Here is a 16,227-nt window from a genome sequence, read left to right on the forward strand (position 1 = left end):
CTGTATAGCTGTTCATCCAGTGGCAAACTCTTACTGACACTGCTTCACAGATACACCAAAAAACACACCTGGGCACCTCTTCCTTGCTGTCACTGACCTCCATGAGTATTCCTCCTCCCTGTTTCCTCAGGATCTTGCCTCAATCAGTGGGAACTCTCTGCTCCCTGCTGGAGTCCTGGCTCATCTCTTGCTCATTCCAGCAGCTTCGTTAGCAGGAAAATGGGAAAAAAGAGATTGTTGGTTGCTCAACCACCCTGAGTAAGCCACTTTTTCTCGACTGCCTGAACATGCTGAGCAGAGCACAGCCTTGGGTGCCATCAAGGACTCTGGGCCATAAATATTGCAAAGTATGTGTGGAAGACTTCATCAAAAAAAAAAAAAAAAGAAAAAAAAAAAAAGGAGAGATAAAAGCATTAGCATACAGACCAGATATCAGCCAAATAAACTCAGACTGTATTCATGAAGGATTCATATAGCCACATCTGGGCTGAAAACAGCAGCCAACACAGCACGTATCTGAAAGGAAAATGCAGTATTACCTGACATCCTTTTTCCTTCCTTGCTTCTTGCAGTGTATTTACTTTTCATATTGATTCTTTGAACAGAACACTAGCTGATTTGGGTAGCAACATACGGGGAAGTATTTTTAAGATGTTAAGTTTTGTTGACACTTCATTATTCAATACTTACTTGGGTTGTATAAAATAAAATAAAATAAAATAAAATAATTGTATATTTTCAGACTAACAACAGCATAATCTGCATTTGAACTTAACTTCTGTATCAGTAGTTCCCAAATATCACATCTTCCCACTCTTCCAAGGGAAGTAGAATATCAGATTTATCAGTTTGATAGCCCTATTTTCTAGATGCTGCTTGGATACCACAGGAATGGGAGCAACACAGCCATTTACATGCCTTTAAGTTCCTTGTGGCGATATCTGTCATCTACCTTGTATTTGTACAGCAGAGTGCAGTATGTTCCCAGCCTGAGCCCACCCAGGCCGTAACAGAGAAGTCCATAACTGGAAACCAGTATATTTTTGTCAGGAAACACCACCTCTTTAAGTTCTAGCTCTTCCTGAAATCCAAAGGGATCAAAGTTGGCATGCAGCTCCAGATGGCTTCTCTGCAAACAGCAGAGCTGGGTACAGATGCTCAGTAAGAAAGGGGTCTTTGAAAAAAATGCATCCATATCCTCACTGTGCAATTGTGAACACATATCCTACTGAAGACAATCTTGCAGCTCCCTCACAGGAGGAAAGCTACAATGCTCCATTATTCAAGACCAAGGAAATCTTTGGAAACTTTCTGGAGGAACGCTCATCACAATATAGGGTTACGAGTTAAACTGATACAGATCTGATTCAAACCTCATTTGACACCCTTTTATTTCAGTACACTTTAGCCCCATTTCAGGAGGTTAGCTACAGGAAAGAGTATGGCAATGAACTGTCATAAAAGCAAACATTCAGAAAAGGAAGAAATTGAAGTACTTCCTGCTGCTAGATCAACCAAATTCACTTATTCACTGCCGTATCTCTCCTTCAGCACTGCAAACTATAATCTCTAAATTACAGCATTTTAACATCTGACTAATAAGTTTTCCCTCAAATAATAATATTTCCTACCTTTATAAGTGGCTTATAAAGAGGTTTGCATTTTAACCTTGCAATGCCTTTTTTACTTCAAATAGTGCTGACCACTGGAGGGAGTTGAAGAATTCACATATTGTAGAAGATGGTTTGATTAGAAGTGGTTGTTAAATTTTAAGATCAGAGCGATTCCTTCTGCTCCTCACTCATTCTCCTGCATTCTCGCTTTACAGGAAGCTCATTAATAGATCAGTTTGCCCAGTTTGTCATCTGTTTCATTATGCAAAATACATACGTTTCATTTACCTTTCCTGTGGAAAAAATCAGTTATCTTAAGCTAGATAAAATGACTTCTTTGGGTTTCTTTTCAACTCTTGAATGGCTCAAAATCTCTAAAATCTCAACTGGTGGTAGAATACCAGGGAACCCTGATGTGTGCCAATTGCAATGTAATGATCTTTATGTTCACATTTAAATGGGAAGTGTAATAGCTTAGAAAGCTGACCACTAGGCAAAACTTACACTGACCTGAAAGTAAAATAAAATAGTTTAAAAGCTCTCTGAACATTATCAAAAGATCTATTTGACATACAAATTAAAGAAGGAATTCCTGAAACAGAGTTTTAGTTACCAAGTCTTTGGTTTTACAACATCTGTGATAATTAAGTGCAAAAAGTTTTTTAGTTGCTTATCTCTTGACTTTTCTTAGTAAAGTTCAGTCTTTCTCTTCACTAAATTATAAATTAATACTTGTAATTGATCATAATTTAAGTGCTCAGTTCAACTGGGCGTTTGAGTATGTGGTTAATTTTATGCAAGCATCTTTGGTCCTTTGACTTCATAGAAACTAGAAAGGACTACCGAAATGATGAAGTGCAGTCCTTGCCTGTAAGCCTAGTAGCAAGGTGGCTTTGATGCATTTATCACCTGAGAGAAGATGGGTGTAGCTTTAACAGGTTTGTCATTTAAATTCTCAGTGACGTTAATAATTATGCAGGAGGCCAACTCTTCTTGCAAATGTTCTCTGAATTCAGCACAAAATACTTGCCTAACTTGCAAGACTAAGGTTCAAATGAGTATGGAAATAACTGAAAGCCAGAAGACTGAAGTGGAGAAGGAGAATAAAGGACATGCACCATAGGGATATATAATGATAAAATCATAACTTGTGTAAGGAAAGTAAACTCAAATTATGCTGCTGCAGGAAAAAAAGAAAAAAAAAAAAAAAAAAAAAGGTGATTGAGAAAATATTAAACTGAGTTCTATTCTCATCACGAAACCATTAGATTTCTTTCACTTGACTCTGGTTTCACTCTCAATCTGGAGCAAGTTTTATTTTGTTTAACAGTCTATTACAAAAAAAAAAAAAAAAAAGAAACATTGCCATTCTGGGATGTTTCATCCATACAGAGTTATGTGCTATGCAGGGACACCAGAACAAAATTCTACTGAGCTCCTCTGGGTAGCAAACAGATTAGACGTTACTGAGAAGCTCTACAAGGAAGGACATGTTCAGTTTCCATGTAGGATAATGGACCAGTGGCACATATAAAAAGGCTACTTCATCCACACTCTTGATACCTCATGGGTTGCTTCAGTGTTATCTTAACTGCCTCTATGCTGAGACACAAAGACATTCTACACAGGTTCATACAATCAGAGCAACCCGTATGTGACTTTTTCCACTTAAATAGCTTTTAATGCAATCACAAAACTGGAGCAATTCCTAAGTAGCAGGAGAGAAGGCAAACAAATCCTTGCCTTGCTTTTGTTTCCCTCTTCAAACCAAGAAAATCTTCAAAAGAAATTTTGTCTTATAGCTTTCTCACTGCAGTGGGTTGAAGCTGAAAGCTGTGATTGTTACCTGAATTTTAAAGATAAGAGAGAGATATACTAGATAAATAAAAGAAAGAAAAGCATTTAATTCCATATGAGAATATTCATTGCTTCTCTGAAATTTGTATGCTTCGTATATCCTCTGGGTTTCCAGAATACCTCTTCCTAAGCAATAATAATAGAGGGTGAAGAAAATACGGTCCTTGAATATGACTTCAACTACAGGCAGGCTTAGGTTGATCAAGATTTGGATGGAAGGGTCTGAATTTTGAGAAGGCTTTATCACTGAAACCAAATCAATGCAAGATTGCTGTTGGGATTAGTCTTCTATAATATTCTGAAACAAAGGCAAATGCTTTGAGATGCAATTTCCTTCTTTTTTATTTAAGGAGAGAAGATGTCATCATGACCTCTGGAATTACACAGATCTCAGAAACCTGTTCAGTAAACTTTTAATATAAATTATAAATATATAAAGGTCCATGACTGAAAAGTTTCCAGTGACAAAGAACTATTACATCCTCGCGTACATTGCTCCAACAGCTGACCCTCTACTTTATAAATGTCCTTTTTATTTGTTCTGAGTTTCAAAATGATTGGATTTTACAGTACTTTTTGTTGGGTTATTTTCTCTTGTTCTATTAGATTAAACAGGTATCTCCTAGAAGTCCTTTCCTAATATAGATGCTTAAAGCCAACAGGCATCCCCAGCCTTGTCTCAAACACCCTAAAAGTTTACGTTTCTGAAAGTTCTCACCCAAAGGACTGCTTTCCAAACCCTTTTTGATATCTTTTTCTCATTGTACCGCATATCACCTCACATCATTTCCTTTAAATAGTCTCAATAATTCCTTACACAATGCAAATTTTACATTCCTATCCCAATATCACAGCTTCTGCACACACAGCTGAAGATCACTTTGTCTTCTTTGAGTTTCATGTTAAGACCTAATTTTCAGTTATTAATTTTAAAGACTTCTCACTGCTGCTGTATCTTGCGTACAAACCCTTAAGATGTAAGCATCATTTACATTACTTTTGGACAAGTGAATATATATTTTAACCATGTTAAAAGCTATGTTTGTTTAAACGTGCCCATTACATCAAGCCATCTAGACCTCTGTGCAACAGGTGACCTTCTTCCATTATAGCCTTTCACTTCACAAACACTTGTATTACTAGTAGTTTCAGCCAAGAGTTGTTTTACATTTTCTAGACAAGAGATACTACCTAACCAGATCTTAAAAATGGCTTCTGTAAGCAATGATTCCTCTTTGTAATTCCTTTTGATTTTAATCAATTAAATATGGATTCAGTCAATTTAATTGAAAAATGTTACATTTTCACCATTTTTTTTCCTACATTGCTATGTCAAATACTTACAATAATTTTAATTATATCAATAGAGCTATGTATTAATACATACAATTAGAGAGCCTATCTGAAGACGACGTCTGGTATTTCTGAAAGAGTACTGTCATACAAAATTGTTCTGACTGACAGTAATAAGGTGCCCATCATTCCACTCGTTAATGCCAATGCCCACTTCAGCTTTTCTACATTTCTTTCAGGATCCCTGTTGTAACTGACCTGCCAAGGTAGTCCCATTTTATACAGATGTTTTTTACTACTGGAGTGACATTATCTTTTTTTCTAGTACTCTAACAATTTTGCTGTCTTAAAAGATTATTTCAGTGTTCACAAACTTGATGCTCCTTCTTGGCCCATTCATTCCAGAGAGCTGGTATTAACTTATTTAGTTCTGAAGATTTTGAAACAGTTGATTTAAAGCTTTGTTCTTTAATCTCCTTGTATTAGCTACAGAAATTGAGGGTATTTCAGTATCATGAAAAAATATAATTCTGCATAAAATATCATGATGAGAAGGCTGGAGCATCTCTCCAATGATGAAAGGTTAGATATTAAAAAGAAATTCTTCTCTTAGAGTGTGATGAGACACTGGCACAGGCTGCCATTGAGAAGCTGTTGTGTTGCATCCCTGGAGGTGTTCAAGGCCAGGCTTGATGGGTTCCTGGGCAGTCTGATCTAGTGGCTGGCAACTCTGCCCATGGCAGGAGGGTTGAAATGAGATGGATAATCTTTGAGGTCCCTTCCAAACCAAGGCATTTTATGATTCTTTCTAAATGAAAAATATAATCCTCTCCATTCATAACATCTTTATATATATATATCCTCAGAAAATGTTGTCAACTTTATCCAATATTGTACATATAATGCTACTGAGATCTAATTTGTTCTTCATGGTCTTTAAAGAATGCTTTCCTATTTTTTGTGACCTCTTGGGCATGGATGTTCTTTTATTGATGTATTTAGTTTTCTCTACTCGTTGATTTTATTTCTTGTAGGCAGTTTTATGTTCACTACGATCAGCTCCCCCTTTTTTCACTAGCTTCAAACTGTTGTTTTGTTGTTGCTGCTTTATTTATTTTCAGAGGGGGTTTGCAACTGTCTTTCCTTCCCTTTCAGCAGGACTTTTTTTCAGTAATATAAACCTTTCTCGACTGCAGAGCTATGGGATTTTTTTGTTTGGTTGGTTTGTGGGGGTTTTTTTGGTTGTGGGTTTTTTTGTTTTGTTTTGTTTTGTGTGTGTGTGTGTGTGTTTTATTGGCATCTAATAAAGCATTTTTAAACAATTCCTAATTATCTTCCACATTCTTGTGTTCAAATTTTTCCTCCCACTCAATTTTGCTCATGATTGTTTTCTGCTTTGGGAAATTTGCCTTTTAAAAGCACCATATAGAATATAATATTGTTTGCACTAAACAAATAAAATTAGATCACTATTGCTTGCATCTAGTTCAGTGATCAATCCTTCATCTATCAGAATATGTAATTAGGAGTGTCCCGGGTTGGCGACAGTGCCAAAAATACTAGTTTTAGAAAGTTGCCTTTCTGAAGTAGTAGAATGAAACTTCTACCACACATGCCAAAATCTAGCTGTACAGTTTTTCAAAGGACAAAAGTAGTGTTTAAAAAGTTGAACACTTCCCCTCTTTCATCTCATGGTCTATAAGTTAATTCCCTTTTTCTGCATGATCATCAGTAAGGCTCTCACTTATTAGTAGTTTATCCATCTTGTGCCAAAAGCTAGCAATCATTAACAGGACACAGTGAAGTAATATCAAAACTGGAACTGTCATCAGAAAACATGCCCATTTTGGTTTTGATTCAGGACATGAGCTAAATCTCTTGGGTACATATCCTTGCACAGGGAACTGATCCAGCCCCTCTAAATATAGGGTTCAACATTCTGGCTTTTATCCATCATTTATTTTGCCTCCAAATATGAGAACAAATACAGAAGGTTTCCTTTGTCATCTTGAAGCATCGACTGAAAACTGTAATGAAGTATGTTCTTAGACATTTGTCTGCTCTCAGGGTTTTGCAGGACTTCCTAATCCCTCAGAAAGACTGATTTATGCATTCCAAGACTGTCATTGTGTGGTTAATATTCATTATATTTTAATGGAATCAAGTCAAGGCAGAATACAAAACTCCCATTTTCCATAGAAAATCTAAAAATTGATACATTCCTAACTGTCAGCTTGGGGTTTTTCAGAGAAAGTTTAATAACATGTTTGAGAGATTACCATCTGCAGCATCACCTATTTTACAAAATAGTACATATGTACTTTTATGGGCAAAATCAAAGGACACTTAATGAAGAAATTTTGACTGTTCTTCTAGTTCTCCTATGCTTGTGTTGCCAAGACATAAATAATTAAACCACAGAGATTGCATGAAAATGGAATTCCCAACTCAAGAAAATTGCTGAAAAGCCAGAAGTTACTTTTTTTCTTAGTCTTTTTTTCTTTCAAATACAGATTCACAGTTTGGAAAATCCAAAGTGTTCCCAAGGCAGGAACAATCTAAAAAGAAATATGCTTCTCAGATTTTTTTGGCTCCCGCTCACCCAGCTGGCAGGACGCTCAGCTCCCAAAATATGGGGAAACACAGAACCCGTGTACCAAGGCTACTAGAGAAACTAGTGGATCGTAAGTTCAGGAAGCTCCCAAACCCAGACTGCAGGCATAAGCCAGTGGGAGGCTAGTTATACTGGGGCTCGAAGTGTCAAGCAAGGCAGTCTGTCTCATAAGCTGTAAAGTCCATGACAGATTTTCTTGTCTGGAAATCTGAATACTACACATTAACTGGGTTTTAAGGTTGGTGGAAATCAAAAACTGCAGCAGGGATATAGGCTTGCCAGCCCACACATATAGGTTATGTTAGACATTGTAAATATTGACTGATGAGACAACTCTTGTTTTAAAGTACTGGTAAGCAGAGAAAATCCTCTACCAATTACCTAACAATGTATGTTTTATATTTGCCTGAAATGTATTTATTACATACACATAGGTATGTACAGAAATTGAGCAATTCTATGGTCTGTCTGACATCTGCCATCCTCTCAAATGACTTTTTATCACAGAAATCGCTTGGAGTTCATCACTGCTGGGGAGACTGTTCATTGAAACTCATTATTGTTCTAATGAATTACAAGTGAGAGCTGTAAGTGATTGCATTATAATAGTCAAACTCAGCCATTCAATGAAAATTTAATTACAGAGTACAGGGACGTGACAAAAAATCCATGTGTGTGTTCTGGAATGCAACCTCCCTGGCCCCAGATGGCTACTGAAAGTCTTCATGAAATTATGCATTCTCATAATCACTCCCATTTTTTAAGAAATGAATCAGGAAGGGAAGCATTCAGCAGCTCTAGCAGCTCCCCTGCCTGCCCCTCTGCCAGCATTTCTGAAGGTCTTTTGTTTGCTCTTTGGGTGATCCACACACCCAAAATACGGTAAGCATTTCTGAGAATATTCCGTGCCCAGTAAGTAGGACGGATGAGATCTAGCAAGGCTAATATAAAATTACAGCAGTTACATCAGTTTAATGCAGATGAGGATCTTCTCTTTATGGTCACAGTAAGAGATTTAAAACCATTCTAATGGTTATACTTTAAAGCACCACTACAGAGGTCTCCTTCTGCTGCAAAATAACACAGAGCCATGTATTACTATAAGCAGTTAGTAGGTTACTCTTTCAGATGGCTTCATGCTAACACACACATCTTAGTCCTAATAATATGGTGCCTGATGGGAATGACTCCCAGATATGAACCTGGGGCTCATGTGACCCTGAAGGAGTGCAAAGTCCTCCTGAAGCAGCTTCTTCTTTTTTGTCTACCAATTCCATTTTATAACCAATGAAGAAACTCCCACCTGCTGGGATGGGATGCTGCAATAACTGGATTATAAAGCAACATAACCCAATCATCAACCAAAGGATCCTCTTAGAAGGCAGCACTGTGCTGAAGAATACAACCACAAGCACCACGTTCTCCTTCCTTAATGACACGAACAGACTGAAAAATGAGAGATCTAGCACAATGATAACAATCACTGAACATATTTATGACACTACTGTCAAAGAATAGAAGTTTCTAAGAATTTTTGATCATTTTCAACAGGTTTTTGACATTCATGTGGGAGACTTACAGAAGGTCCTGCTGGAGAAGTTTAAGAACAATTATTGCATATGTTGTCCTGAAATCCACATCATCCTTTTTTCAGCAGTCCTTACAAGATAAGAAATAACTTTAGCTTCTACATAAGGTACTTAAAAGAAAGACTTTTTTTTTTTTTTTTTTGTACATGAGGCAGGAAATGGAGGAATAGTGTTAGTTATGACAAAGAGACCCAACTGTTCTCTTCAGTGAATCATCTAAGAGTCAGAATTTCTTCTCTTCTCTTAAAAAATTTCACTTCACAAACTCAGACTGCGGCTAAAGTTATATTACAGTCTAATGAGATAACATAATTGCTAACACATGCCTCCAAATCATATACTGTGATTAAAGCTGTGTATGTTGTATGAGCGTGTTATGGATTACACATCTGATATAAGCCAACCAGTGTTATTAAAATAAAGAGGTTATCACCTGCCAACATATCCTCTCTGCTGTTTTCAGTTTATTCCCTTTTATGTATGCACAGAAATGCCCTCCTGCACAGAGAGTTCACATAAGCTATTTCTATAGGCATATGAATGGTTAGAGTATTTGACAACACATGTTCACAACAGGGACATTTCCCAGTGGTGTATCAATTATTCTCAAAATTAAATCACATCTGTTTAATGTTTCACTTGTCATAGCCTGCAAACTGCAAATACAAATCTACTGAATTAAAGTCACTATGGTCTTACCTAAAGAAATGGGCACACCAGAAAACATCTGTTACCATGAGTGACAGTATAGAGAGCATTTGGAAGCGGGGACAGTGTTACTGATGTACCTCACCATCAAATCCCACTGGAAGAGGCTTTTATGTTTTGCACTAAAGTAGATAAAATCCTGTTTCCATTCAATGTAGTTATAAATAACGTCTCACTTTAAATATCAGAATTTTGAAATGTTGTGTTTTTACAAACTAGTTTCCAGTACCAACTGGATGTCAGAGGTACATTGCAAAAGTCAAGACTGGCACTATCCAAATCAGCTAAAAGCTGCTTTAACACAGACTGGAGGTGGTTGGGCTTCAGCTGAAGCTCTGCTTCAAACACTTACAAATGTCAAATGATATAGGTGGAAGAGGAGGAGAAGATTTTTTTTAATCTTTATTTCAAAGTGCAAGTATTTGTGAAAAGAAAAAAACACAGCGCAATATTTTTGCCTTGAGAGAAAGGTCTGGTCAGGTCTAGGGTACTCCCAGAGAATGGGCTAGGGTATAGTGATGGCTCATCTCAGGTGAACTTTGCACAGTACCAACATTACAGACAAACACTGGTCCTGTCATCTCTGCCCAGTCACCTTCTTCACTTGCTTTTTGGAGTCCAGGAACTCACCACAGGCCCCGCAAGCTCTAATGCTGCTGAAAAGAGAGAGTGTCTGGCTGGGGTGGAGAAAGAGTGTAAGCAGTGAAAGTGAAGGGAAGCTGGAAGGTATGCAAGAGTCCACAAATGAGAGCTGGCAAGAAGTAGAGCTGAGTATTAAACTACTACCAGGACTACTGCAATCCTATCAGGAACTGGTAGCTTCATCTTTATACACATAAATCTCTACAGTGTTGTTATGGTACAGATTTAAAACCCATCATGGTTCCTTTGTAAGAAACCTCAGAGAAAAGAAATTAAACCACAGTGCTAGATACACCTGTCTGGAAGAATACCGATCAGAGCCTGAACAGGCAGCTGGCCCAGGTGAAAGGGCATATGCTCTCTTGGGAACACAAGTAAACTGCCTCTAGCTTCTGTATGTATATAGAAGAAACTTGCTTGCCAGAAACTGCTCTGCAGCTGCAATTATCCTTGCTTCCTGTAAATAACCTTGCTTTGCTGATACGGGATGCTTTACGGTTTCCTGCTGTTATATATATGATCATGGTACTAAGGGGGTGGGTGCAGACAGTCTACAGGCTGGCTGCCACCAGTATCTGTGGGGGAAAGCCCCAGGGCAGACACTTTGACAGCCAGCCACAGCTGGTAATGAGGACTTGGTGGAGACCCTACCAGCCAGCCACCTGTGTAACATGAGTACCTCTCTATTAAAATTAATATTAATTTGCCTCCATGTCCTTTATTCAAGATCAGTAAACCTTACACAGAAGCACTGGTGCTTTTGTGTAACAATTATGATAGTTTCTCTCAGCACCATGAGGAAAATAAGGAGATCTGTCAAATGTGCAGCCCTTCTGTAATGTTCTGTGAATGCACTTTCTTTCATCAAGGTTAAAAAGTGGGCTTCTGCAGTGCCCCAAGTTTTACCAGAACCCCTCCTGTCTTCACAATCTTTATTTACATCTACTGCTTTCCCAATAACTGACACAGATAGCATGGAATTTTGCTTTGCTTTTAGAACTCTATCTAAAGAAAATGCACAGTGACACGTGGGTTTATACCATCTGGGTCTATGCACAGTAATACCAACCTACAGGTCAGGCAGTGTCTCCTGCATGGAGTATACAGCAAAGCTGCTTTTCACCAAATATTTTGCTAATCAGAAAAAGGGAAGACTGAAAGAAAAGAAGGCACCCTCCAGGCACAGGGTGTTGCCTGTGCAGTGATGGTGCAGTACTTGCAGAAGAGATTTACATCTGCACTTTTGTTGTTTGGTTCTGTTTTGTTGGTGTCATCTGCAAAGTGAAGTGTGTATGTCCCCAACCTATGGGTGAACACTGCTGGTGCACATGATGGGCTCTATTAGATGCAACAACATGTGACTGGGTTCTGGGAAGGCTCTTCAGTCTTCTGAGCACACACCATTCCCGTGCCATCAGCTTATTTTTCAAACTTGAGTTCTACACACCTTATTAAGCTTCTTCTGAAACAACCTCCATCATTAAAAGGTACAACAGAAGCCTGATTTGAGATGTTTGCAAAAGAAATAAGTGTTACAAAGCTGTCCTTGGGAGCTGGATACCCACTTTCTCTAACATTAATGGGAGCTGAGCACTTGAAACTCAGCAAGGGTTTAAAATACCAACTGGAGCAATGAGCACAACTGAAAAGCTATACCACAGCTCATTAAATATCCTTTTTACACTCCTATTCAACCATTCCTGGATTTAATATACAGGAAGTCGAAGCAGGGTTGTGTACCCTGGGAGAAATATGGGGCTGTTGTCCATGTGTGTAGAGAGGGGATTAGGAATGCCAGGGTGCAGATGGAGCTGAACTTGGCAAAGGATGTAAAAGATAACAAGAAGGGGTTGTACAGGTCCATAGGCAGGAGGAGACAGGCCAAGTAGAGTGTTCTCTCTATGATAAAAGCTAATGGAGAGCTGGCTTCCTCAGGTGTGGAAAAAGCCAAAGTACTCAATGAATGCTTTGTCTCAGTCTTTCTGCAAAAGTCTTTGTCATGGACCCTCACCGTATCCTTCTCTCTAAGGATGGACTGTTTGATGGATTAAGAACTGGTTGGTTGGATGGAGCCAAAGGGCTGTGATCAATGGTTCTGTGGCAGGGTGGAGTCCAGTCACAAGCTGTGTCCCTCAGGGGTCGATTTTGGACCAGTACTCTTGAACATACTGATTGATGACACAGACAATGACATTGAGTTCACCCTCAGCAAGTTTGCAGAAGACACCAAGCTGAGCAGTGCAGTTGATACACCAGAAGGAAGGGAAGTCATCCAGAGGGACCTGGACAGGCTGGAGAACTGGGCCCATGAGAACCTAATGAAGTTCAGTAAGGCCAAGTGCAAGGTGCTATACTTGGGCTGAGGCAGTCCCAGGTATTCATACAGACTGGGAGAAGAACTCCATGAGAGAAGCCCTAAGGAGAAGGGCTTGGGGCTCCTGGTAGACAAGAAGCTGGACATGAGCCAGCAACATGCTCATGAAGCCTGGAAGGCCAACTGTGTTCTGGGCTGCACTAAAAAAGGGGTGGCCAGCAGGGAGAGGGAGTAGAGGGTGTCCCCCTCTACTCAGCTCCTGTGAGGTTCTATCTATAGCAAAGGGCTGTCACCCATCAGGTTGCCCAGGGCAGCCACCCAAGTGAGACACATCCTACATCTACAGGGAGTCAATAATGAGTTCAGTTAAATCACATAGATACATGCTATTTTTGTAGAAACATAATGATACGAAGCAAAATCCATCTCAGGGCATTTAAGGACACACACAACCCACACTTCTGATTCTCAGTTTTAATTCGGTTATTACACACCGAGTTCCTCACATCCACAGGAAGGGCATCAAGAATCAAGTTCTGTGGGGGTCCAGTTATTTACTCAAGGGAACTGGGAGACCCCAGGATCCATATGACTATGAACTTTCTCTGCGAGCTTCAAAAGCAGGGAGTACTAACAGAAGGTTTTTAATACTGCCTTCTCAACCTGCCTTCAGACCACAGCTGGGGAGCACTGCTGAGGTGAGCTGTGCTAAAGCTTCTGAGACAGGCTGAGGGGGCTCTAACAGCACACAGCTGGCTGGCTCCTGCTGACTGACTGGAGAAGGGCCGGGCCGAGCACCACTGGCAGTTGGGGCAGAGCCACTGCCATGATGGACAGCAGCAGGGGGCGGGGCGGAGCCAAGGGCAGCACTGCCATTGGTCAGGGACCGTTCGGAACCCCGTGATGTCACACAGACCCTGAAGCAGTGGGCAGGGTGCAAAGGGCAGTGCAAAGGTCAGTGTGTGTGAGGCCTTGCCTGGTGGTGGGCAGCACTGGGCAAGCGATGGACTTTATGGCGTGCATTGGTCAGTGAGCGGTGGGTAATTGTGTTGTGGCTGTTGCGTTTTCAATGCCGTTTTCTTCTGCTGTCATGGTATTTAGCACTTATCTCAACCTATGAGTTTCATTGCATTTCCAGTTGGCTCGTTCATCCCACCTGGGGAGACTGAGCAGCTGTGGGGTTACAGGCCAAGAGCCACTAGGGCACAACCTGTGCTGCTCTGGTGTCCTTGTCTGTAGGAAAGAGGCAGCAATGCAAAATCAGGTGCATCTCAGGCACAGCCTTTAAAAGCTGATGAGTAATGTCAGGTAGGTACAGATGAGTAATGTCAGGTAGTTTCTTGAACTAGAAAATAACCCCTCCATTAAGAACTTAAAATGGAAGATGCCATAGTGTATGGCAGAACTGTAGGACATGGGTGAAGAGCTAATAGAAAATCTATGATAAGCCATTCCCTGGGATGAGGATTTTCAGGGAAGTCTCAAACACGTAACAGGTAAAACTTCAAGACCAAGTGGAATGAAGCTCTGTAATTCTGCCCTGGATGTAGTTGTAATCAGTGTGCTTCCCTCTTGCTGCAAATCTCCACCTACTGTAACAGCGTATCAGTGTATAGTGAACATGACTGGATAAAGAATTGCTATGGCACAAGAGGCCAAAGTTACTTAGATTGCTTCTGCCTTGATTTCTGGCAGATGGGCTCACAGAGAAGGGGCATCTAGAGACCTGGGACTCATGATGGATATCTGTCAAGAGAGTGTCACGTAGAGCTGCTTATCCAGCATCGTTCATTAAGGGAGCAGCATCTAAAGCAGCTTCTCCAGCAACTTTCATTGGGAGAGCACCATCTCCAGCAATGTCTACAGCATCAAACCTCGGGGCAGCGACATATCGAGCAGCTTCTCCAGCATAATCCGTCTGGGGTGTGCCTTCTACAGCATTGTACATTGGGGGATTGATGTCTCCAGCAGCTTCTCCAGCATCATCCATCAGGACAGCGACATCTCCAAAATCTTCTCCACCATCATCCATCGAGGGAGCAGCATCTCCAGCAGCTTCTCCAGCATCGTTCATCGGGGGAGCACCATCTCCAGCAGCTTCTCCAGCATCATCCGTCGGGGGAGCATCGTCTCCAACTGCATCTCCAACATCGTACATCGGGGGAGCACCATCTCCAGCAGCTTCTCCTGCATTATCCGTCGGGGGAGCACCATCTCCAGCGTCTTCTCCTGCATCTTCCATTGGAGCAGCATTTTCTCCTGCAGCTTCTCCAAGTTTGCCCATTGGGGGGAGCAGTGTTTTCCTGCTGCTTCTTCAGCTTCATTATTGTTGGAACCACCTCGTGCTGCTTCCTTCGCTTTGTCAAGCTTTGAGAATGGTTTCTCAAGCGGCTTCTCCAGCTTCGTCCATATTGGGAGCACCCTCTCCAGCATCACCTCTTGCCTCATCCTTCTGGTGAGCGCTGCCTCTGGCGTAGTCCATCTGGTAAGTACCCTCTCCCTGTGCACCTGTTTTAGGAGCATTGTCTACTGCTTCGCCTCCGATGTTGCCCGATGTTAACACACTGCCGCAAGTGTCACCCTTCTGAGGAATCCCATCTTCTGCTCCACCCTTGGCAACGTCCTGCTGGTCAGCACCGCGTCTGCTTCACCCTCCTGATGAGTGAGAGCCACCTCCTGGGCCGCCTCTGGCACCATTGTTCTGGTTTGCGGCCCCTCCTGCCCAGCCTCTGGTACTGTTGTTGTGGTTTGCACCCACTCCTGCCCAGCCTATGGCACCATTGTTATGCTTTGTGCAGTTTCCTGCACAAACACAAAGATTGTTCTTCCTCTGTGCGCCACCACTAGCATTGTCCATCTGTTGAGTGCCATCTCCTGCACAGCCTCTGCCCAGCAGCTTCTCCAGCATCATCCGTCGGGGGAGCACCGTCTCCAACTGCATCTCCAACATCGTACATCGGGGGAGCAGCATCTCCAGCAGCTTCTCCAGCATCGTTCATCGGGGGAGCACCATCTCCAACAGCTTCTCCAGCATCGTTCATCGGGGGAGCACCATCTCCAGCAGCTTCTCCAGCATCGTTCATCAGGGGAGCACCATCTCCAACAGCTTCTCCAGCATCTTTCATCGGAGGAGCACCATCTCCAGCAGCTTCTCCAGCATCGTTCATCGGGGGAGCACCATCTCCAGCAGCTTCTCCAGCATCATTCATCGGGGGAGCACCATCTCCAACAGCTTCTCCAGCATCATCCGTCGGGGGAGCACCGTCTCCAACTGCATCTCCAACATCGTACATCGGGGGAGCACCATCTCCAGCAGCTTCTATAGCATCATCCGTCGGGGGAGCACCATCTCCAACTGCATCTCCACCATCGTTCATCGGGGGAGCACCATCTCAAACAGTGTCTCCAGCATCGTTCATCGGGGGAGCACCATCTCCAGCAGCTTCTCCAGCATCGTTCATCGGGGGAGCACCATCTCCAGCAGCTTCTCCTGCATCGTTCATCGGGGGAGCACCATCTCCAGCAGCTTCTCCAGCATCATCCGTCGGGGGAGCACCGTCTCCAACTGCATCTCCAACATCGTTCATCGGGGGAGCA

At 41.6% G+C, this 16,227-nt stretch overlaps 2 protein-coding genes across 2 annotated transcripts in view; both read right to left on the minus strand.

Moving 5' to 3' along the window:
* Window positions 1-14,404: 14,404 nt before the first annotated feature.
* Window positions 14,405-16,020, minus strand: LOC107316720 (bile salt-activated lipase-like). Its single transcript, XM_015868541.2, has 2 exons — window positions 15,533-16,020; window positions 14,405-14,817 (listed from the first exon to the last, which is right to left on the minus strand). Exons 1-2 carry the CDS (start codon window positions 16,005-16,007, stop codon window positions 14,405-14,407), a joined length of 888 nt encoding a protein of 295 aa, XP_015724027.1. The 5' UTR covers window positions 16,008-16,020.
* Window positions 16,005-16,227, minus strand: part of LOC116653742 (circumsporozoite protein-like) — a 17,413-nt gene continuing 17,190 nt past the window's right edge. The window contains exon 3 of the mRNA XM_032446104.1: window positions 16,005-16,227. Within this exon, the coding sequence (XP_032301995.1) occupies window positions 16,023-16,227 (205 nt within the window). The 3' untranslated portion in view covers window positions 16,005-16,022.

Source organism: Coturnix japonica, chromosome 1 (assembly GCF_001577835.2).
Source record: "Coturnix japonica isolate 7356 chromosome 1, Coturnix japonica 2.1, whole genome shotgun sequence".
Taxonomy (NCBI): domain Eukaryota; kingdom Metazoa; phylum Chordata; class Aves; order Galliformes; family Phasianidae; genus Coturnix; species Coturnix japonica.